We start from the raw sequence: 22419 nt of genomic DNA, 5'->3' as shown, positions 1-22419 counted from the left end.
TCTATAAATTTTGTAGAATAGTATTAATGCTTTTAATTATACTATTATAAGAATGATTAGACAACTTAAATTTATTTTTAATAAAAGTCGTTATAATTTTTTGCAGGTCAATTTGCTTAAAGGAAAGAAAGACATTCCAGAACCTAAATTAGAAGAACCAGAGTTAAATGATGAAAAAGTAACCCTTTCATGGTGTAAGTATCATTTCGGTTTAATAGCTTTTAGACATTCTGTAATTCTATTTGTAATAATTTTCTAATGTTAGGTTCGAATTCATTTTTATTTCTTAAAACTGGTTTACAATTGGGTTCATAATACTGTTATCGATAGTTTTTTTTTTTATGGGTGATAATGGAATGGTTACCCCACCCGCTCTATCGGTATACACCGGCGGGGCACCAGTGAAGGATGATAGATGAAGATGAAGCAAATCAGTCAGCCCATCATGACGAATTCAACAAGATTTGTTCACGACGGTTTCCAGGTGGAACCACCTGGAGGTCGACCTAATAGGGCATATTGCTAGCAATGGGGCTGTGAAACTCCATTGGTAACAATCCCTTTCCCCCACTGTTTTTGATAGTTACCTCTATAAATGTTTATAATTTGCTATTTTTCACTAATGCTACTTCATATCCTATTTGTAAAACATTCCGATCCTATCTCACTAAACCAAAAACAGGATGAAATTGAAGTTATTAGCTGAAAACACATGTGAGATCTACCCATATAGAATATATATTATTATTCTGTAATCTGTCTGACAGAAATTTCAGGATTTACAATTAAAAAAATTTCAATACATTTTGAGCTTTCTATACAACTTCTTAACAATTGGTTAATTTAGAATAGAAGAATATATTTAGTCTATATATTTCTTTGGTTAAAATTTTTAGATTCACCACTAGACCATATGCTTTAAGATGCCAAATGTCAATTATTTTAATTTCACACAGTATAAATGATATTCTTTTCCCTATAATTTATATGCAATTAGTGTTTGACTGCATGCGTGTCGGTTGCAGACGACAGTGATCTGAACCAGTACCTGGAGCTGCCGGAGCTGAACAGCGTGGTGCCGCTCAGCGACGGCGTGTTTGCGCATGCCTGGGCCGGCAGTCGGGCCACGCACGGGGTCTCTAACGGACGCGTCTGCTATGAGGTATCCATGAAGATGATTGCTACTTTAATATATTATCATTTAGTTAATTTAATAGATATTGGATGGATACTGCGACTGTTATGTAGTATGAAATTATTCAAATTTGGCTTTGACGTGGTTGGGAAACTTAAGTCATGCTCACTAAAATGTTCAGATAGGTGGTGGCGTGTAGGGACTTCTGTTCTGGTCATTGCAACCGATTTATTTTAGTGATTTGTTTTAATTATATATTTTATGATCTCATGCTGCTTAGCAGTATGTATTCACACAAATTCATTATGTATAAAGTTTTTGAAAAAAAAACAACATAAGTTTCTTGCCCGAACTCCTTGGCTAAATTGCGTTCTTAATAGGCTGTTTAATGTAAAAATGACTTTAAAAACGATTAATACTAAGTTCACTTGAATAAAAATATTTCTTTAATTTTATTTCAATTTCACCTATGAAAAATCACAGTATCTCATTGACTCGCAATGATCGCAATATCGGACTTATTATTATTCTCTATCACTACTACTATAGATTGTTTACGTTGGCATGGCACATCCCTCCAATTTTTTTCTTTAGTGTCTGTGACCATATCTAGACGTGGAGTTCTGTTTGTGAGGAAATATTTTCAATAGCGGTCTGGCAAGAGGAGTGTTCCATTCCTTGATCTTTTTACCAGGTTTCCCTTGTAAATATTTATACTCCCACATTTTTAATTCTTTTGATTTTGAAGGGCGTGACATGTTATCATAGACAATCTATTTATGACCAATGTGCTAAAGTCTCTATTCACTTCTTTATGGTTCAGTCATATATTTGTAAATTTATGCGTCACGAATGCTCAACCGACTGATTTCATTCACTATCATTCACTGTTGATGATTTGAACGTTAATTCCGAAAGTAGTTTTTCACTAAGCGTTGTTTGCAACAGTTTAAATGAAGGCAGGTAATTGATGTGGTTTATGACTTCACATATCTTATGATATTTCGCATGATACCAAATGAGAATGTATAGAAAAGTTTCAGTTCAGGGCTATAATTGGAGAAGTTAATGAATAACATAGCCACAAAGAGTTGAAAAAATGGAACCTCCTTTTTTGTTAGTCTGAAAAATACATTATACGTTTTTATAATTCTAAATAACATTTTAGGTGAGAGTTGGAGCTGTGGTGACTACAACTGAGAGCAGTGAAAAGGAACCGATTGGCTCCGGTCTCAGGATGGGCTGGTCTACTGTTGACTCTACACTGCATCTTGGTAAATTGCTTTTTTTTCTTTCTCAACTTCATGCATGGTGCTCTTGCTAGTTGATTTATTTGAGAGGAAATGGGCAAAAAAAAAATTCTAAATTGTTTTTGAAAATTTATAAATGATAATATAGTGGACATTTTATTGGATTTCTGTATCATTAAATAATTAGTACAATTAAATGTACATAATATATTTTTTAGTCTACACATTGAGAATAGCATGCGAATAAACCCTTTTCAATTAATAAAGGATCACATAACATTTATCATGAATTAGCGAAGACATTGCATAACATAAAAATCAATAATGATGAATTTTTTTTATAAAATAAAAATATTTCACTTAACACAAACATAAACTTAATTATAAGCATTTTTAAATTACATACATATATATAAAAAAGATAGCATTTGAATGGTTACATTGACGGTACTGTGCTCTTATTGTAAATATGTGATGTATGAAATCTAAAGAATTCAGCATGATCAAATATGATCATATAATATCGCTTGTCCAACAGGCGAGGGTGAGCTGAGCTGGGGTTACGAGAGCACCGGCCGCGCTGTGCACAACGGCGAATTCAAGGAATATGGGAAGCAACTCGGTGAAAAGGATGTCGTCGGCGTCTATCTGGTTAGTATTATTTATCTGTCTATGTAAAAAATTCCATGGGATAAATTAAAAATGTTCTTAACTACTATATTTAAAACATTATATGTATTAGTGTATCATTTGTTTTTTCTGAGAACCACATGTCTATCTGGGATGGTTTGGTTATGATATAGATAATATGAAATGATTGTTATGTACTATATATATATATATATATATATATATATATATATATATATATATATATATATATATATTAAATAAATACCCATAGCCACTATCTTCACATACATTTTTTAAATGGGTGAAAAATAAAATAGTGACCTCGCTTGTGACACCATAGAACCCCCCCCCCCCTCCGCCCCTAGAAAGTTCTTTATTTAAAACAAATAAATCTATAGGATATCTGATGACTTGAGTCAAGTGGTTGAAAGCTTGAAATGTGGAATGTGTGAATGCTGTAGTCGTTTTGATATACCTGCATGTTCTATTTACAATTAAATCATATATTTGATTGTGTTCAAATGCAGGCAGATAATGATTTCGTATTTACTCTCTTATGACCTGTGTCATATGAGATCGCAAGCGGAATTACAAACTTGTATCAATTCAATTGATCGTAATTATCATAATGGGGATTCACCAGTTATGATAATTACAACGACGAGATATCTTTATAAAAAGAAATATCATTTGATAAAAACCAATTTAACATATAACGCCTAATTCATCTAATACAGGGGTTCCCAAACTTATTTTGTCTATGTCCACTTTGACAATAAATTATTTTTAGCGCCCCCATTTTTTCACCTACTTAAAAACCACTATTACTTCAAGAGCGACAAAGCACTCTCCAAGCCTCTATACAAGCCCCCATTTTTTTCTGGGTCTCTTACCGCCCCCTTTTAGGCCTGCAGCGCCCACAAGGGGGCGTTATCGCCCACTTTGGGAAAAGCTGATCTAATATATTACAAATTTAGTGAATTAATGAAATTTTTTTTATTATTATATTTTTATAGTACAGATAATATTATGTCATAATTATTTAATATAAAATAACAGAAGAATGATAAAACTTTTCCTTAGGACCTTGAGTCTCACCCATGCAAGATCTCATTCACCGTGAACGGCGTCGAACAAGGAACAGCGTTCGAGTTCGACAAGTCGGTTTTGGATGATAAGCCGTTGTTCCCGCACATTATCACCAAAAACCTGTGTTACAGGGTCAACTTTGGTTATGACAAGTAAGTGCTAAAAAGCATATTGCTTAATTTTTTTGTTTTTTATTTAATTTTAATGAGTTGGCCATACATTAATTAAAATAGTAAATAGCATATATAGGCTACATAATATTAATTTAACAAAGTTTAAAACTAGTAACAGTAAATTTTATTATCGAGTTTTTTGTGTTTTTGTCACAGTCGTTTTTATTTTTTCGAATAAGGCCTTTTACACTTTTTTTACTTTGTAGTATATAAAAATAGCAAGTTTCTTTCCTGCATTATATAGTATGCCTCATATAAATTACATATGTATATTATGAGCACATAATGCAGGTAGATAATTATTTCGTATTTACTCTTTTATTGTTTTATATATGATATGAGATCGCAAACGGAATAACAGGTTTATATAATTGAAAGATATTTATCGAACACGAATTAATGGAAATGTCGGTAATAGCCGCCCTAGATGTACGTATGTTGACTAATTAGGCGATATACTTAGGAAGCGACAAATTAACAGTACCCATAATCAGCGAGAATGTATGTATAGATTGATGAATATGGAGGAAGCGAAATAGGTCCGTTTGATTTTGAAGCACTTGGCATTCCATTGTTTCTGTCTACTTTAATAGGAGACGGGCGTGACAGATATATATCTACGTATTATTGAGATTAGAGAAACTCAACAAAAGTAGGTATGCATTGTTGCTTCAATACAGAAACATAGAAAATGATAAATTGTAGTATATTTTTTATTTTAAACATTTGCTGTACAATATAATCCAATCTTACTCAGATACAATATGTTGACGAAAACCAAGATAGTCCGTAAGCGTATTGAAATCCCCGTGGAACAAGTGCTTGAAGAGAAGAAGGCACTTGAAGAGGAAATCAAGCGGCAGAAGGAAGAAGCAATCAGGAGGGTGAGGGAACGGCGGGAAAAAGAAAAAAAAGAGAGGGAGGAAAGACAGCGGAAAAAGAGAGAGGTATGTAAAAAGAAACTAAAAACTTAAACAATTGTATACTTCATAGCTTCATTTTTTATAAAATTTATATGTTTTTTATATGTTTGGAAATTTAGTTTTATGTAATGGTAAAAATAACTGCCAATTTTATTTTTTTATTTACCTTAATTTAATTCTTTAATTATTGATTATTATAATTTTTAGGAGAGAGAAAGGTTGGAACGGGAAAGGAAAGAAAAGGAGAGGAAGGACAAGGGAGAAGATGTAGAAGAATCTGAGAAAGATAAGGAAAAAGAAGATACGGAGCAGTCTACTGACGTTGTTGTCAATCAGGACGAACCAAAGGTATGATTACAACAATTACCAAATTAATGTGTGCTTCAAGTTCACATTCTTATCAGTCACGTACAGTAGATAAAATAAAAAAAAAATCTGTGTTGTCTGTTTGTGGGCATCGTATCGTTACGAATGCATTGATTATGATGCGGTTTTTTTTTTTTGTTTGAAAGCTGACGTGATTGAGATGATTCTTAGCTACAATTTATGAAGATCTGTTTAGGTGTTTCAAGGTCATCGGATCTTTTTATAGGTTTGTTTGTTGGGGACTTTTTAAATTTTTTATAAATTTATAGTTATAATAACTAGATATTTGAAAAACAAACCTTGTTATTTGTACATTGTGTTCAAAGTCTGTTTACAATATAGATTAATTATGTATGTAAACTGCTTCACCAGGAAAATGGTGATAAAACTGACGACAGTCAGCCTCCAGTGGAGGTGAAGGAGGAGCCAATGGAGACTGACCAAACTGAGGAACCAAAACCGGCTGAAACCGCTGAGCAGCCAGAAGTGAAGGGGGAGGCAGGTTAGTTGGTTTGTGCTGATATCTAAATATAAGTAACACACTATAGCTTTTTTTTATTAGTTGATAATGTAATGGTATTGTAAACAAGCCTTAACTAACTGTATATGCTGGTGAAGCACTAGTGAGGGATGAATTTTTTTAATGGATGATAATGGAATGGTAGCCTCACCTGCGCTATCTATATACACTGGCAGGGCACCAGTGATGGATGATAGGTGATAATGAAGCAATTCAATTTGCTTATTGTAATGAATTCAAAAAGAATTAATCACGATGGTTTCCAGGGTGAACCGCGTCGACTTGACAGGATATATTGTTAGCAATGTGATTGTTAATTTTCATTACTAACAATCCTTTCTCTCCCCAATGAGGGAATATAGCACAATACTTTTGAGGGGGGGGATTACATGGAGGTAGACCTGCCAAGGTATACTGCTAGCAATAGAACTGTTAGTACATAATATTTTATATTTTTCCCTTTTTATATATAAACATAATATTTTTTTATAGTTGAAGGTGAAGTTGCAGAGGTGACTGAAGAGCAGGTGCTCAAAGGTCACGTCTTGGACAAGAGAATCAAATTTGTCATTCGGTGAGTTACTTTTTTTTAAAATGTTTAATTTGGGATTTTTGTTTTTTAACATGTCAATTCCAAAAAATCTAAACAAGTTATCTACTATTATAATTATGACTAAACAATACTATTTACTAATTCACTTAATCACAAAGCAATTTTGGTAGTAGGGGCATGCATTATGCTCTGAACAATCCCCATATCAAATTTATTAATATTCAATGTTTTTAAAAATGTTTTCTTTTCCCTTCGGTTCCTATCACATTCCATCAATAGGTGCTGTACATCTTCAACTTTTCCACAGACAATGCAATTTGATGAATTTTCTTTTTTCATTAAATATGCAAACTTTCTTGATGAATAGTGGCCAGATCTGATTCTTAAAATTAACTTAATTTTATTTCTATTTAATTTACTATCTAAAAACAAAGGTATCAGAAGAAGCTCACATTGAATTGTTTTATACCAAATACGTTTTGTTTTTGAACGCTCATCTGGTGAGTTATTTATATTGTTTATTCTAAGCTCTTGTGCGAAAATAAACCTTCTCAATTAGTGTTTTAAAAGTTTAGTTTGTGAACAATGGGCAGATTAGTTAGAGTGGTATACGTGTGTGCGGCAGGCACACGGCGGAGGAGCAGCTGGAGGGCGCGGAGGCGTGCCTGGTGCCCGGACACGTGCTGCTCGCGCTGCACACCGCGCCGCAGCCCGGCCCGCGCCGCCCCGCCGCGCGTGCCCACTGCGAGGTACCTTTTCTTTATACTACTTAGAATGCCAAACAACCTGACGGCCCACCTGATGGAAAGTGGTAACCGTCACCTATACACATGAGTAGCGGAATTAAACAAAATAATTCTAATCAAATAACCAATGATATTGACTTCCCCAAATTTTTTTTTTATACAAATTAGAATGGCAAACAAGCTGACGGCCCACCTGATCGAAAGTGGTAACCGTCGCCTATAGATATATGCAGTACCATGGACATAACAGAGTATACTGTTTCGCCCATGTTACCCCCCCATGCGTTGCCATTCCTGAGAACTCGGGTCTTATTCCTCTGTACCCAGTAAATTCACGCCATATCCCACCCTTCGAACCGAAACACAGCCATGCAAACACAGCTGCTTTACGAGTGTGATGTGCATGTACGAAATATATTTAATTTCAAATCATCTTTATTCAAAGACTTTTTAATGTTTGCATTATTGTTGTATAAGGTCATGTGTTCTTATTATATAAATATTGATTGTAATTACAACGTGTGGATAGTTCGAAAACCATCTAAAATACAATATGCAATATAATAATTATAAATTTGTATGTTTGTAACACTATTCTACAGTAGTCTTAAATTATAGGATACAGAGTTCTTAAGAAAAGAATGAGTACAGTGGTGGGCTTATCCCATAAAGGGGATTTTTCCAGTCAACCTTTGAATGTCTTAGTGAGATTTGACTGTATGCATATTTAGGAGGGGCCTGGTGGGCCTCGCCGACTCTAGATTTGTTTAGTGCTCACCTTTATAAGAAGCAGACCTCCACTGAAATATAACTGTGAATAAGCCATTAGGTCTCACTTTTATTTATACTATCTGCACTATTTGTTGTTGTTTAGAAAATCACTAACTACGACCTGCAACTTTGCACGTGAATTTGGATAGAAAATAGATTTTTTTTTTTCAAATTGGTGCAAATTCATCTTTGTTATAAAAATCGTTTGTTTTTTTACTACTTCTGTCGTCTGACTCATATTCCTGCCGCCAACGAGCTGTCTCTGCATGGTTTTGTTTCTGTTTGAAAGGTAGGATACGGCAGTGTACCTATTGGGCATGGAAGCAAAAGACTTTAATCCTCAGAATTAGCAATACATGTATTATGAGGGTTATCATGAACGTTATATTGAAATCTGCAATGTCCACGGTATTAATCATGTCTGTAGACGACTGTTACCACTATTCGACGCCCGCGCTATCTCTATACGCCTTCAGGGTATTAGTGAGGGATGATAGATGAGGATGAAGTCAGATTAATTGGCTTATTATGATGAATCCATGAGGAATTTGCTACTATGGTTTCCAGGGGTACTGCATTGAGGTCGATCTGCAAGGTATATTTATAACAACGCGGCTACTTAAGTTTTTTATGGATAGTAATGAAATAGTAACCCAGTAGGTTATTTCTGATGGGTGAAAATGGTATGGTAACCCCACCTGCGGTAAGGGGTACGCTGGCGGAGCACCAGTGAAGAGTGATAGATGAGAATGAAAACAGGCCAGTTAGCCCATCATGATGAATTCATCAGGAATGAACAATGATAGTTTCCAGGGGGAACCGCGAGGAGGTCGACCTGGTTGGGTATATTGCTAGCAATAGGATTCTCAGTCTCCATTACTAACAATCCCTTTCCCCCCCTAACCCAGTAAGTTATGATAGGCGAGAATGAAAGCAGGTCAGTTGGCTCATAGTTAGCTCACGAATTTAACAAGAATTAATTACGATCATTTCCAAGGGAATTGCGTGGAGGTCGACCTGATAGAGTGTATAATAGGGCAGTTAATACTCCATTACTAACAATACTTTTCCCCCAACAATGGGGACACAAGTCTTAAATAAATATGTGATGACAGGTGATCCTAATGGTGGGCATGCCGGGCTCGGGCAAGACCCACTGGGCTAAGCAACACGCGGCCGAGAACCCAGATCGCCGCTACAACATCGTCTCAACCGGCGCGCTCTTCGATCGCATGAAGGTACGAAGCACATGCACATACACACACACACACATACACATACACAGGCACACACCTACACGTACCAGCAATACGGACGCTGCATTCACCTCGACTGTCGATCTGTAAATTTACAGCACCATATGTTTGAATAAAATAGTTTTTGTTTCATTTAGAAAAGAATACAAGAACAGTTTTATAAAAGTTATTTGGTCTTACATTGATGTTCAAAAAAATATATATGTAATAAAAAAATGCAATTGCTTCCTATCCCGGTAGACAATATTTTATAGAGCATCAAATCATAGTGTAATTTTTAATTCAGAAATAACATTAGTAGGTATTAGTTGTCGATTACTACTAAACTTTAATTTTATTACATTGGTGAGGAAAAAAGGAAACTTGTTATCTATGTATAGTATGAATACCAAACATTTTTTTGTAATGCGATCAATAAAAAAAATTACATATGAGAAATTAAACATTTTCTTTGTGTAAAGAGGTTTCTTCAGGGTCGGCAAAGCACGCGTAATATCTCTGGTATTGCAGGTGTTCATAGGCTACGGTAACCACTTACCATCAGGTGGGCCGTATGCTTGTTTGCCACCTCAGTGGTCTAAAAAAAAAGTGTTGCCATTGGACCAAATATCATTATCATTAAAATGGAAATATATTACTAAATAGTAACAATTTCTCCTAAAAAGACGTTTACGTGTACCTACTACGACAGCTCACTAATTTACCGATCGATGTTCGAACTAGAAGTGCCCACACATACATACTCACTCGAATATCTCAAAATTCTTTGTTTGTTGAAATATTGCGTTACTTAACAATTTTAAATTAATAGTCCAAACTTTTGCATATTGCGATATTAAGACACTATATATAATTATGCTAATTTATAAAACTGCAAATCTCTTAAAAAGAGGCGCGCATGAACGTTCTTTTTAGCACATTCGAAAATAAATATTCATACACGCAAATGAATATTTATTTGAGTGAACCATAAACATCTTTATTGTACTTTTTTTTAAACTTGTTTCTGCATTCCAACGTCTCCCTAGTAGGTTAACTATTACAACTGATAATACATGTATAGAAAAAAAATCATTATTTTCAACTAAGTACAAAAAAAGGAGGTTCTCAGTTCGTCTACGTGTATATTTTTGTGTATGTTACTCATTACTTTGCCAATTGTAAATTGATTTAATTATTTTTAACTGAATGGAACAATAATCTTTAATCATTGAAATTGTTCCTTTTATAAATATTAATATTTAAAGAATTAGTCGAACAATGAAAGGATGTAAATTAATGTATAAAATGCTACATGTAACGTAATATGATTACTATAGCGACATGATGTTTTTATATCAGTTATGTTATTCTATAACCATAACATTTAATTTAGTAATAGATATTTCATTACTACATTTACTGATAAGTACCTACCTCTGTTATTGTATTGACTTGTTTGTTTGCCATTCTAAGTTGCATAAAAAATTATGTATTAATACAACGAATATGTTAAAAAAATTATGTTCAACTAAAAAAAAAGAGTTGGGAAACGAGTATCTTTTAGACCATTATTAAATAATTAATGCAATTTAAAAATACAATTGCATAACTCGGTCAGATCTTTCTACAAGCTCTTACTAAGTGTAAATTAAGAGTTAATGTTTATAAATTTTGTGTTACTAGAGTCGTAATTATGTGGAACAGGTATTCTTAATACATATTTTTATCTTAATTGATTTTCTGATGCGCATTCGCATACAGATCTGAGCACAAACTAAAGAGGCGGTCTAAGAGATAAGGAATTTGGTAAATAACTATTAAATAGAGGTGTAATAAAAGTTGTTAGGATTTTTCCAAATTCAATTTCTAAGATGATGGAAATGGAGTTTATTTTGTATAGAAACAAATTCTATACTAAATTAAGTGTAATAATACTACAAAAGTTTCGGATCTTCCCGATATTTATAAGATGTAATATGGATTCCAAAGTAACAAACAAAACAAAATTTAATGTAATTATATGGTTAATTTATGAATTTTGCTATATAAAACATTTGAAATTTGGACATAAATTAAGAATATAGTCGGAGAGAAGTAATCGCGGGCATATAACAGCTAGATAATCAAATTGATATTATATGAAACTGACTAACTGACAATATTATTGCATAGCAAACTCTACGAAGACATTCCTGATGTATCCAGGATGAAACGGTTTTTGGAAATTCTCATGGAAAAAGGAAACAACGGGTTCCTCTCGGGCGGAATTCATTCCATCTAGTAGTAGATGTTATTTGAAGTAACTTCGTTCATGCGCGCTTTGCATTTTACATGACAGATGATGAAAGAAAGAATAGTAAAGATTGGAGAGGAATATCAGTAAATGTAACTTATAATCTAAAGACCAATAACCCCAAAAGGTTTTGATACCGCAATATGTCAAAGTCCGACTGGTAATAGTTTAAATTTTTATTTAAATCACATTTATTTTCGCTTATTTACACAAAATCTATGTGACACTACACAGTATAATTGAACCAATGTTTTTTTTCAGCATTTGAGGTTTGCCAACAATCAAAAAAGTATGAACTACAGTTCCAAACATGAACATGATACTAATGTACGTGTGTATTTTCAACAGGGTGCGATATGAGCTACATTTATATAGCAAACGTTATAAAATATTGACCTTTAGCGGTCTTACCTCTAGTTAAATGATACCAGTGGATCGACGACTGAAGAGGACAAACGTCCGACTCCCAGGTCACCAAGTCGCTGGTATCAAAAATGATTTTTCTCATAATTATTAAGGCTAGTTAGTAAGTGCTAACGCGCCGGTTTGCGTTCGCTTCACTGTATGCGTGTTACATCGATCCAGGTGGACTGTAAACCATTCCGATCCAGCTACGAGGGAAGGTGGGACGCGATGATCTCCAAGTGCGCTAAATGCGTGCTAAAGTTGTTGGAAATCGCGAAGTCACGAAGGAGGAATTATATCCTCGATCAGGTGAGAACCTTTACTGTATTTAAATGAGATTCATATATTTTTTGGCAGCCGCACTTAATTCAGGACCAATCGAGACCGTAAACCTTATCGGATATAGACGAAATTCACCCCTTGCCAAATCTATGACATGTTTGGAAATGTATAAATTCTATATAGCTACGACACGTACGGATCCGTTCCGTATGTACCTACGCATCTCTACAAGGTACGTAGTTAACATTAAGTCGTAGTTAAGTTTACTGTACACTACACTGCTTCCGTAGTAACGTAGGCAAAATAATATATTATTTCTAGATAGAGGTAAGTAGAGGTATATAGCGAGGAAGCAGTGTAACTTTGCCAAACGGCCTACTGAACGAAACTAAGCGTTTTCGGATCTCTATTGAGCTTGTTCTAGGTGTACTGCCATACGCAAAAACGCCACGGACCATATCTATAACGAAAATGTTTTGCTTCACATCAATTCTGCTGGGACTACGACGGACACCGGTATATTGCCGCGGTTTCGATATCGCGTTGGTAATAGACGAATGTATACCCGTCGGCTCAGAGGCGCAAAATGAAGGAGTTCGACGGTTACCGGCGGATCGCCGTCGTCATAGTGACCGACGAGGAGACGTATCGCGAGCGCCAGAAGCGGCGCGAGGAGGCCGACGGGAAGGAAGTGCCCGACGGGGCCATCGTGGACATGAAAGGTTGGTTGGATGGACTATCGCACCCGCAGTACCGCGCCGCCACGCTCCCGCCCGCCGCCAGTGCCGCCCTCTCACCCGGTCTGTTTTCCCGCAGCCAACTTCACGCTCCCCGAGAAGTGCTCGTGGGTAGACGAGGTGGTGTACCCCGAGCTCGGCGAGGAGGAGGCCAAGAAGGCGGTGGAGGCGTTCCACAAGGAGGCGCGCGCCGCCGGCGTCACCAAGGAGAAGGACAAGCGCGAGCGCTCCGCCAGCCGCGACGCGCCGCCCGCCAAGCGGCCGCGCTCCGCCGACCGCCGCCACCGCGACGACCGCCGCCCCAGGGACTTCGCGCGCGACCGCGGTACGTAGCCCCGCACCGCCCACACCACCCACAATGTGTATATATATATATATATATATATATATATATATATAATATATTTAAGTTAACAGTTTACTTAAAATTTATAAATATCTGTAAATATATATGTAGGTACCAGCATTGTACACTTGTATGGTATCGTATGCTTGAGAATTAAGGCGAGTTCTCAAGGGTGGCAAAACTAAAAGGGTTGTTGACAGAAACGACGGGTTATTTAAATGTATTAATTGGAAAATTACATTTTGTGATTAATAAGTATACAATGTATCGCCACATCTTATTATTCCCATGGAATATGGGTAACTTGAGAAACACGATACAATACCACTACAAAAGAACTCGAATTTAAAACATATGACGAGCCTTGTAGCGAGCGTGGTACTAGGTTAATATTGTCGTCTAATATGGAAACAATCCAGTAGTAGAACGTTATTTCTCATAGTGGTGGTATCATTAAATCAAGCACTCACTCACTTCTTCGATTATCGCTTGGCGATGGTCACAGAATATTAACGCAAGAGGGACTGGTGCCGTGTGTTATCAAAGGAAAATATATCCAGAATTTATGTTATTTTCTACTTGAACTCCAAGTGGAATGCATGTGCTGTTATATATGACATGGATTATTGGTGGAACTTTGTGTCGAAGTTCACGAGAACAAATAGACAAACTATGTAAATGTTTATAAAATTTTCGACGAATCTTTTGCTTTGGCTCATTAGATTGTTGGGCGGAGCCAATTGGCAGGCCGTCACACCGCCTAATCTCACCGATTCACCCCCGCGTAATGTCGCACGCGGCCAACTAAAGAATGCTCTATGGGCAGCCTCTCTTTTTACTACTCGTAGTGGTACGTACCCACGGTAGTTACGTAAGTTGTTTCTATCAGATATATGACTGTTCATATGGATGTACTAAATTTATTGGTGTTCTCCACAAACGTGAGGTAAATACAAAACGAACCCAGTACTGAGAGCTGAGGAATTACGCCACTGTGGGAGATCTACGTGAGACGAATTTTACAGCGACATCTTTTCTAATTTTATGTAAACTAAAATCTGTAACTCTTGGTGTAATGTCTGTCAAGACAACTAAGAATATCAGTACAATTCTTCGATGTTTTGTTTAAAAATCTATTGAAGACAGATATATGGAACGACGTGATTGTAAATTGATCGACTATTAGAACTACTCATGAGTATTTATACATATTAAATTCTATAAATGTAAAGCGAGTTTGTCTGCTACATTCTAAACTACTGGACCGGTTTGTATGAAATTTACCGGAGAAGTAGGCCCGAGGATGGTAATAGGGTTATCTATAAATATACATTATTAAAATGCATGTGAAAAGTGTCCAGCAAAGTAACGAATCTCATTGACCATACATTTTGGAAATGTGTGAACTTTCCAACACAAGGAGTTTATGTTATTTGGTCATGACCAAATTTCATTTTTTTTTCTTTTATCAAACTATTACAAACATTTTAAAAAAACTTAATCGATCTAGCCGCCGTTTTCAATGATGCGCTCACCAAGTAACAGATTTTTATTTATATAGGTTTATTAAAATAGAGTACAAGGCGTCTATAGTGACTACCACTGACTGACTTCATATAATAGTTTCGGATTTATTTACCTTGTAAATACTTGGCTCTGTACGGTCTGTGCCTTTTGTAGAAAGCTAAGTTTTACGAAAATTTCTGATTAGGAATAAAATTTGATTCCATTTGGAGAGCACTCGTCATATCACAAGGTGATTAAATTATGGACGTGTGAATAAAATACATAGATCCATTTCATTTGCTGTACCTTCCCTTATGACCATTGAGACATGTGGATAAATCTATCCACATATCCCTTGATATATGTAATAATCGGTGGAATTATGGAAAATAGTTATTGTTCCGTTCATTTTTTGGCTTCTGAAATACTTGGGGTATTCGAGGACGAATATTATTGAAATATTCACAAATGTCCTCCCATAGATAAATTTTGCGTAGACAACACATTTGAATGAAATAAATTTGTATAATCAGAGGACCGTTGGGGCGGAGGTGGTGGTGGCAGTCGCTGGGGCCCCGCGAACCGTGGAGGCGGCGGTGGCGGCCGCTGGGGCCGTGACCGCGGGGGACCCGGCGCCGGCGGACCGCCCGGCCGGTTCGACCGCTGGGGACCGCCACCGCCTAATAGAGGGTAAGCACTTTTTTTTTAATATGAGAATATCAAAGAGTAGATAATTTATCAGAGTTAAGAATTACGAGTAAATTAAAATAGTATGTGATTGTAGTTTTTTTGATGCAACTTAGCAATGGCAAATGATCCTGATAGATTGATGGAAAGTGGTAACAATTATTTATAGACATGGACAGTACCATGGACACAATAGAGTATATTATGCTGCCCATGATACTCTTTTTGCGTTGCTATTCCTGAGGATTAAGGTGTTTTGTTTCTGTACTTTGTAATTGTATTGTTATATTACACTCTTCACCCGAAACATAGCTATGTAATCACAACTACTCGATGCTAGAAATACGAATGGGACAGGCAAATGTATAAGCAGGCCAAGGTTATATTTGATTTTGAAGATGATTCTTAATTTTGCTTAAATAAAAATTATCGATTAGTGAAATGGAGGTCTTAATTTTTTTTTTTTCTTTTTAATACAAGTTATGCAGTATTTTATTAACATTTGTATTGATTTTGGTAAATTTTCTGTATTGGATTTCTTATACTAATAATGTTATCTCATAAGATGTCTTTGATCGATAATAAAATTAATTTTATATACATTTTGTGATTTAATGATGAAGTATGTTGTTTTATATCGTCATTACATTTATTTAGTGAATTAAACTATGACATTTTTATGTAAGTAATGATTTTTTTAACTAGTTAATTTTTAGTGTATTTTTCTTTATTGCTTGGGACTTTATACTCAATTTCTTGACTGTTGACTGGAAATTTCAAAAAGGGTTGTTTGTAATGGTATTTTTAATTTTTATTATATACAAAAGGTACTTCATTAGAACAATAATTAAATAGAATAGTGTATAAGTTGTCTTTAAAAGTGTAGCACTGTGTCGGTCGCACGAGGAATTTCAATAAGTGTCCACAAATGTATGCTTTCATTACCGATCTGTAGCGGCAACGACTTCGGCCGCGACCGCGACGGATTTCGGGGCGGTCGCGGCGGCGGCGGCGCGGGCAGCATGGGCGGCGGGCGCGGCGCGGGCGGGGGAGGCCCGGGTGCGCGTGGCCCTCCGCAGGCGCCGCCCGACCGCTTCCGCGGCGAGCGCGGCCCGCGCCCGCACCACGACAAGCGGCCGCCCGCCGCGCCCGGCGCACCCGCCGCACCCGGCGCACCCGCCGCACCGGCGCCGCACGGTCAGTGCCATGTACCATACGTGGGTGGAGCATCCTCATCATTTCACACATTATCCCTCCACTGCTGCATATAAACCTCCCCCGTAGACCGCTGTAAAGAACGCTCCTACGCCACCTGTGTCCACTGATATATGGATTTTTTTTTTTTTATGGGTGAAAATGGTATGGTAACCCCGCCTGCGCTAACGGGATACGCTGGCGGAGCACCAGTGAAGGGTGATAGATGAGAATGAAAACAGGCCAGTTGGCCCATCATGATGAATTCATCAAGAACTAACCATGATAGTTTCCAGAGGGAACCGCGAGGAGGTCGACCTGGTTGGGTATATTGCTAGCAATAGGATTCTCAGTCTCCATTATTAACAATCCCTTTCCCCCCACGTACATGGATATTGTATCAAATTTAACACACAAGTAGTTTATTTTTCTTTATGCAATGTTATGGAATGGCAAACAAGCTGACAGCCCACCTGATGGAAAGTAGTAGCCGTCATCTATAGACATGAGCAGTACTATGGATTATAGCTAAGGACTAAGACCTCTTATCCTGTAAATTCACTGCCATATCCTATGCTTCTAACCAAAACAGCCATGCAATTAGAAATACTGCTAGAAGTATAAAGTAATTAATAGTATAAATGTGAAAATATATAAAAATGTTTGAATGTTTGTTAATGTTTGGACGTTCAAGCGATCAAATTAAATGCAATTTATTATATTGGTAGGTTACATTTCAACTTACCATAGGATATCTACTTATATATTGATTCACACAAGTAAAGCCACAGAAAACAGTAATGTGAAAATATTGTCAGATATATATAGTCTCAATCTAAGAAACCGAATTCGTACTATGAGGACTAGACAACTGACAGAAATATTTAAATACATTTTTTTCTGTATACATATATACTATACATAGAAAATTTCCAAACTAATACAAATGAGCATGTTTATAAATATTATTGTGCGAGAATCAAATATACGAACATCAGACGACGAGACAGTGATTTAATATCACAGCGGTTCTATAATTGTTGAAATAACACTTTAATGATATGAATAAAAATTAATGGGATGAACATTATCCGGAACAGGCGGCGGAGGCGCCGGGTCATGGCAGCGTGGCGGCGGCGGCGGCGGCGGCGGCGGCATGGGCGGCGGGCCCGGCGGACCCGGCGGACCCGGCGGCCCCGGCGGCGCAGCTCGCGGCGCCGTGCAGCCGCGCAACGCACAGCCCCCTGCCAGGAATGCGCAGTCCGCTAAGGTAAATACCACGTTCGAAATTACGATTCAATTTCCAATTTTAAATAAACATTCAATTAGGCTTCATAAACTGTGAGTAACTCAAAATATATAACTATTTAAGTGAAAACTTTTTACATAACATTGCTATTCTGCAGTATAAAATATATACTTTATACTGTAATAAAACGTTATGATTGTTTATTGGGTCTCTTTTTAAATATGTTTTTAAAATATGAAGATATTATTAAAGCAATAAATTAAGAATACATTAACTAAGAATACTTACTTACAGCACACAAATTACAACATACATATATAAAAAAAAAAGCGAGATAACATAAATAATAAAAAAAATACATAAAGCTAAATACAATTTTCGTTTGTGAGTGTGCCATAGCAATACAAAATGGCCACAACTCAGTTTATTTCATTATCTAAAATCCATTCAATTATCATCCATTGTAAATAACAATAATTTATATTTTTTTTACAACAGGATGGACAAAATCAGAACCAGAACCAAAATCAAAACCAGCAGAACGCGCAGGGTTGGAATCAATGGGCAAGCGGATGGGGAGGCTGGGGTAACTGGGGTAACCAAAACCAAGGTAAAGTGGCTCAATATTTCTTGTTTTATTTTATTACCGTTCTTTTCTGTTAGGCCAAATAATGCAATATTGCACAGCCTGTACTTTTACTAAGTACTTTAATAAATGGTCTATGCATTGTCTCATTTTACTAAATAAACATTGCCTTGACAACACTTTTTTCATCATGTGTAAAGTTTTATTTTCAATTTTGTAAAAAAAAAAATTCTATTTATTACCAGGCTGGGGTAATTGGGGCAATTGGGGTAACTGGGGCAACCAGCAGAACCCTGGCAACAACTCGAACAGCGGGCAAGGCGGTCAGGGCGGCGCGAACAAGAATCAGGCGCAGCAAGGCCAACAGCAGCAGCAGCAGCAGTGGCCCGCCAACTACACCGCACAGCAGTGGTACCAGTGGCAGCAGTGGCAACAACAGCAACAGGGCTGGCAAGGGGTGAGTTTACGTCATCGATTTAGTTGATATATATGCTCGCAACTGTAATCTTTTATAGCAGGGGCTCCTAAACATTTAAGATAATGGAACTCACACCAAATACAATTTATTTTATGGAACCCCATATCAAACGATTACAAATTAAAAACACTAATTTAATTTTAAAGTATAACAACTGTACAGTTTCCTTTAATTTTTAATATGAAGAATAAAATTATTTCACTGTATAAAATATATTTCTGGAATGCTGGCGACTTTTTTACGTAACTCACTGTAGGAATCACTGTCTTTTAGGCTTAGTCAGAGGCATTTGTTGATTTCGTGGTGGTGAACGTAACACTATGTATTTATACATCTCGTCAAACATATTAGAACACATTATTATCTAGTCCAGGAGTATAAATAGCAAATTGACATGGAATTGAATTTGATAAATTTTGTGTATTTTTTATAACATTACTATAATTGTTTTAATAATTCGTTTAAACAATATTTATACTTTTAAGATTTTTAAATTTTGCATGCCTAATTATGACAAAATATGTGAACTTACACCTATTGTTAACATACATATATATTTACCATATTTCTCGTAAATAAATATTCATTCATTCATTCATATATGAATGGTATAGTCGACATCATTTTAGGCAAGTGTTTAAATGACAAAAAAATTGAGTCTCTCCTACTGATTCCATAGTTGAATGTTCCATTTTAATATGTGAATTTAGGAACTATTAATTCTTGTAGCAGTCGGCAATGTTTAGTCGTATAACATAAGCAACATAACGTAAAATTTACGGCTTATTAAAGCGGTAATTATACTTTTTTTTATTGTAAGTGGGTTGACATTAGAATTTCATTTCAGTATCAACAACAGGGAGCCCAGCAGCAAGGCAACACTCCAGATGCACAAGCGTGGGCTCAGTATTATCAGGTAACTAGCTCAATATACATAACATATACTGATAAACCTATGTAATGATTACATTAGTATTGTTCATACTGTACATTACGGGGGGGGGGGGATTGCTAATAATGGAGTCCAATAACCTTAATACGCGTTGCGTAAAAAAACTATTTTTTTACGCAAGCGAATTGTAAATTATAATCTTCTAGCTTATTTTCGTCCATTAATTTGTATATAATTAATTGCAGAACTACGGCGGCGCAAACGCTGCGGTTGGTAATGCGCAAGGCGGGGGAGATAAGAAGTAAACCCACCATTCACCACCCTCATGTGACGATTGAATGTTTCGCGGACATTGGTTCCAATGCAGTTAGAATGAACATATTTTTATATAGTAATAAGTTTTTAAAACTATTAAGAAAACCCGATAAAACGATCATTTGATTATATCATAAAGTCCAAAATGCAAATTTGTTGTATACCATATTTGGTAGCAGTTAATGATTATTTTTATTTTTAACATCGTAGTCCTCAAGAATGGTAATTCATATGTGGTATCATAGACATCACAGTATATTTTGTGATTTATGTCTATAGGGGTGACAGTTACAACTTTCCATCAGATAGACTGTCAGTCTGTTCGCAATTTTCTGTTTAATAAAAAACCCTTTTAGATTTAAATTGCTAATATGAATTATAAAGATATTTTTTTTATATTATATTATTTTGGACTTTATGAATTTAAAACTTAATTCGATAATTTGATATTTCTGTTTTGAAAAATATATGTAATTATTTAACAGATTGCATAGAAGTGTATGCAGATATGAATATTTTAGAAGCTAATACAAACAATATTGGTATTATGGTGTCACATTTTGTAAATTATCATCGGAAATATCAATGTTTGGGTTCAAAAGTAATGCAAATATTACCAAAGTTACTTGTCAATAGTATTGAAAAATTTATCTTCGTTACGTATTAGCGATCTGTAGCTATTTAAGATGTTTCTACTTACACGTAAGTTTCTTTGATTCATAAGTTAATGCATACGTCAGCAATCTAACGTAATCGATCATTTATTATGTATAATGAAAATTTTGTTTTCTCACAATAATATAAATACTGTACTAGTATATACATTGAAAATACCTGAATAAAATACTATGCAATATTTTCCCACAAATGCGCGTTTCAAGTGTCAACTCCCTACACTCGTGTCGTAAAAAATACTAAGTACCTACAAAACAAGAAGTTACATATAAAGCAATTTTACTCGAATATTGAACACTAGTAATACAGATGTTTTAGACACCAATACCAGCTTACACGAAATTCTTATGAATAATCACTCACCTTTGTCTGTAACTTGGACAATACTTCTATAAGCTATAATATCACTGTCACAATAACTCATAGTTGAGCCAATACTGAGATGCCATTTTTCTAAACTTATGTCCTAACGTAATATTTTAATGTGATAATTAGAGATTTTACTGTTTTATACTTTCTTAAACTAAAATTAATAATAGTATTAGAGCTTTGTTACATAACTATACCTCTCAACACCAATATTAGGTTTGCACACAATTTATTCCTGCCAATTCCCGATTCTGCTGACTCCTGTTATTTAGACTTCACTAAAGAGCAATTAAACGAGCTTCAGCGTCTTCAAAATTTATATATTCGCTTCATATTAGGGCTTTGGAAATATGAAACATTTTGTAGTCAAATGATTTCCTGTCCATTTTCGCGTAATCTGTATGTCATATCTCTTATTTCGATCCTTTTTAAGACGATTCCTGATTATCTAAAAGACCGATTCGTAATTCTCAGTGAGGCTAATGGCCGTGACCGTAATGAAGTATGGCCATTATAGCCTCTCTGAAAAATACGACACAGCCGTTGACGTAATAAAATTTACTGTAGTTAATTTAAAAAAAAAATTGTCGCGCTAAGTCTCGATAGCGTATTTTAAATAAAATTTACTGTATTTGTTATTTTTGTAAATGCTGCAATAAAGCGTAATTCAAAATTTTTGAATAAAATCTATTAGTAAATTAGTTGTCTTTAGATTTCGCGGTGATACCAAATTGAAATCTTCATTTCATTCATAGCGATAGCTTTAGAGAAATGGCGTCTCAGAATCGACCCCAAGGTCGCTGTTGTTTGATACAAAAGTCTTAAACTTATTCACCATCATTAAATCAAATATCCAATGTATTTGACATATTATTTGCCAATTGGAGTACTTTGTTCCTTACGTTTAAGATTTTATGTTCCAATTTCTAAAACCAGTGCACATCGGGTAAACTAATTGTAAAAACATTAAATATTGAATTAATTGACAAAATTTGTATATCAAAGACA

General features: G+C 35.6%; 1 protein-coding gene across 5 annotated transcripts in view; it reads left to right on the top strand.

Moving 5' to 3' along the window:
* The window catches only part of LOC113523261 (heterogeneous nuclear ribonucleoprotein U-like protein 2), a 29082-nt gene extending 8489 nt beyond the window's left edge, over nucleotides 1–20593 (top strand). For all 5 annotated transcript variants that reach the window (XM_052891920.1, XM_052891919.1, XM_052891918.1 and 2 more), the window contains 21 exons: nucleotides 107–194; nucleotides 1026–1162; nucleotides 2304–2409; nucleotides 2924–3036; nucleotides 4102–4259; nucleotides 5038–5227; nucleotides 5411–5551; nucleotides 5942–6071; nucleotides 6582–6663; nucleotides 7268–7391; nucleotides 9275–9397; nucleotides 12276–12404; nucleotides 12931–13099; nucleotides 13194–13439; nucleotides 15500–15656; nucleotides 16609–16850; nucleotides 17948–18117; nucleotides 18595–18706; nucleotides 18928–19139; nucleotides 20008–20076; nucleotides 20298–20593. In XM_052891920.1, coding sequence (XP_052747880.1) covers nucleotides 107–194; nucleotides 1026–1162; nucleotides 2304–2409; nucleotides 2924–3036; nucleotides 4102–4259; nucleotides 5038–5227; nucleotides 5411–5551; nucleotides 5942–6071; nucleotides 6582–6663; nucleotides 7268–7391; nucleotides 9275–9397; nucleotides 12276–12404; nucleotides 12931–13099; nucleotides 13194–13439; nucleotides 15500–15656; nucleotides 16609–16850; nucleotides 17948–18117; nucleotides 18595–18706; nucleotides 18928–19139; nucleotides 20008–20076; nucleotides 20298–20357 — 2958 coding nt within the window. In that variant the 3' untranslated portion in view covers nucleotides 20358–20593. The remainder of the gene's footprint in view (nucleotides 1–106; nucleotides 195–1025; nucleotides 1163–2303; nucleotides 2410–2923; nucleotides 3037–4101; nucleotides 4260–5037; nucleotides 5228–5410; nucleotides 5552–5941; nucleotides 6072–6581; nucleotides 6664–7267; nucleotides 7392–9274; nucleotides 9398–12275; nucleotides 12405–12930; nucleotides 13100–13193; nucleotides 13440–15499; nucleotides 15657–16608; nucleotides 16851–17947; nucleotides 18118–18594; nucleotides 18707–18927; nucleotides 19140–20007; nucleotides 20077–20297) is intronic.
* Nucleotides 20594–22419: the final 1826 nt, after the last annotated feature.

The sequence above is a fragment of the Galleria mellonella genome, unplaced genomic scaffold, assembly GCF_026898425.1.
Source record: "Galleria mellonella isolate WM207_F2 unplaced genomic scaffold, CSIRO_AGI_GalMel_v1 utg146, whole genome shotgun sequence".
Taxonomy (NCBI): Eukaryota; Metazoa; Arthropoda; class Insecta; order Lepidoptera; family Pyralidae; genus Galleria; species Galleria mellonella.
Note: the sequence above shows the minus strand (reverse complement) of the source record. Positions and strands in the feature narration are given on the sequence as shown.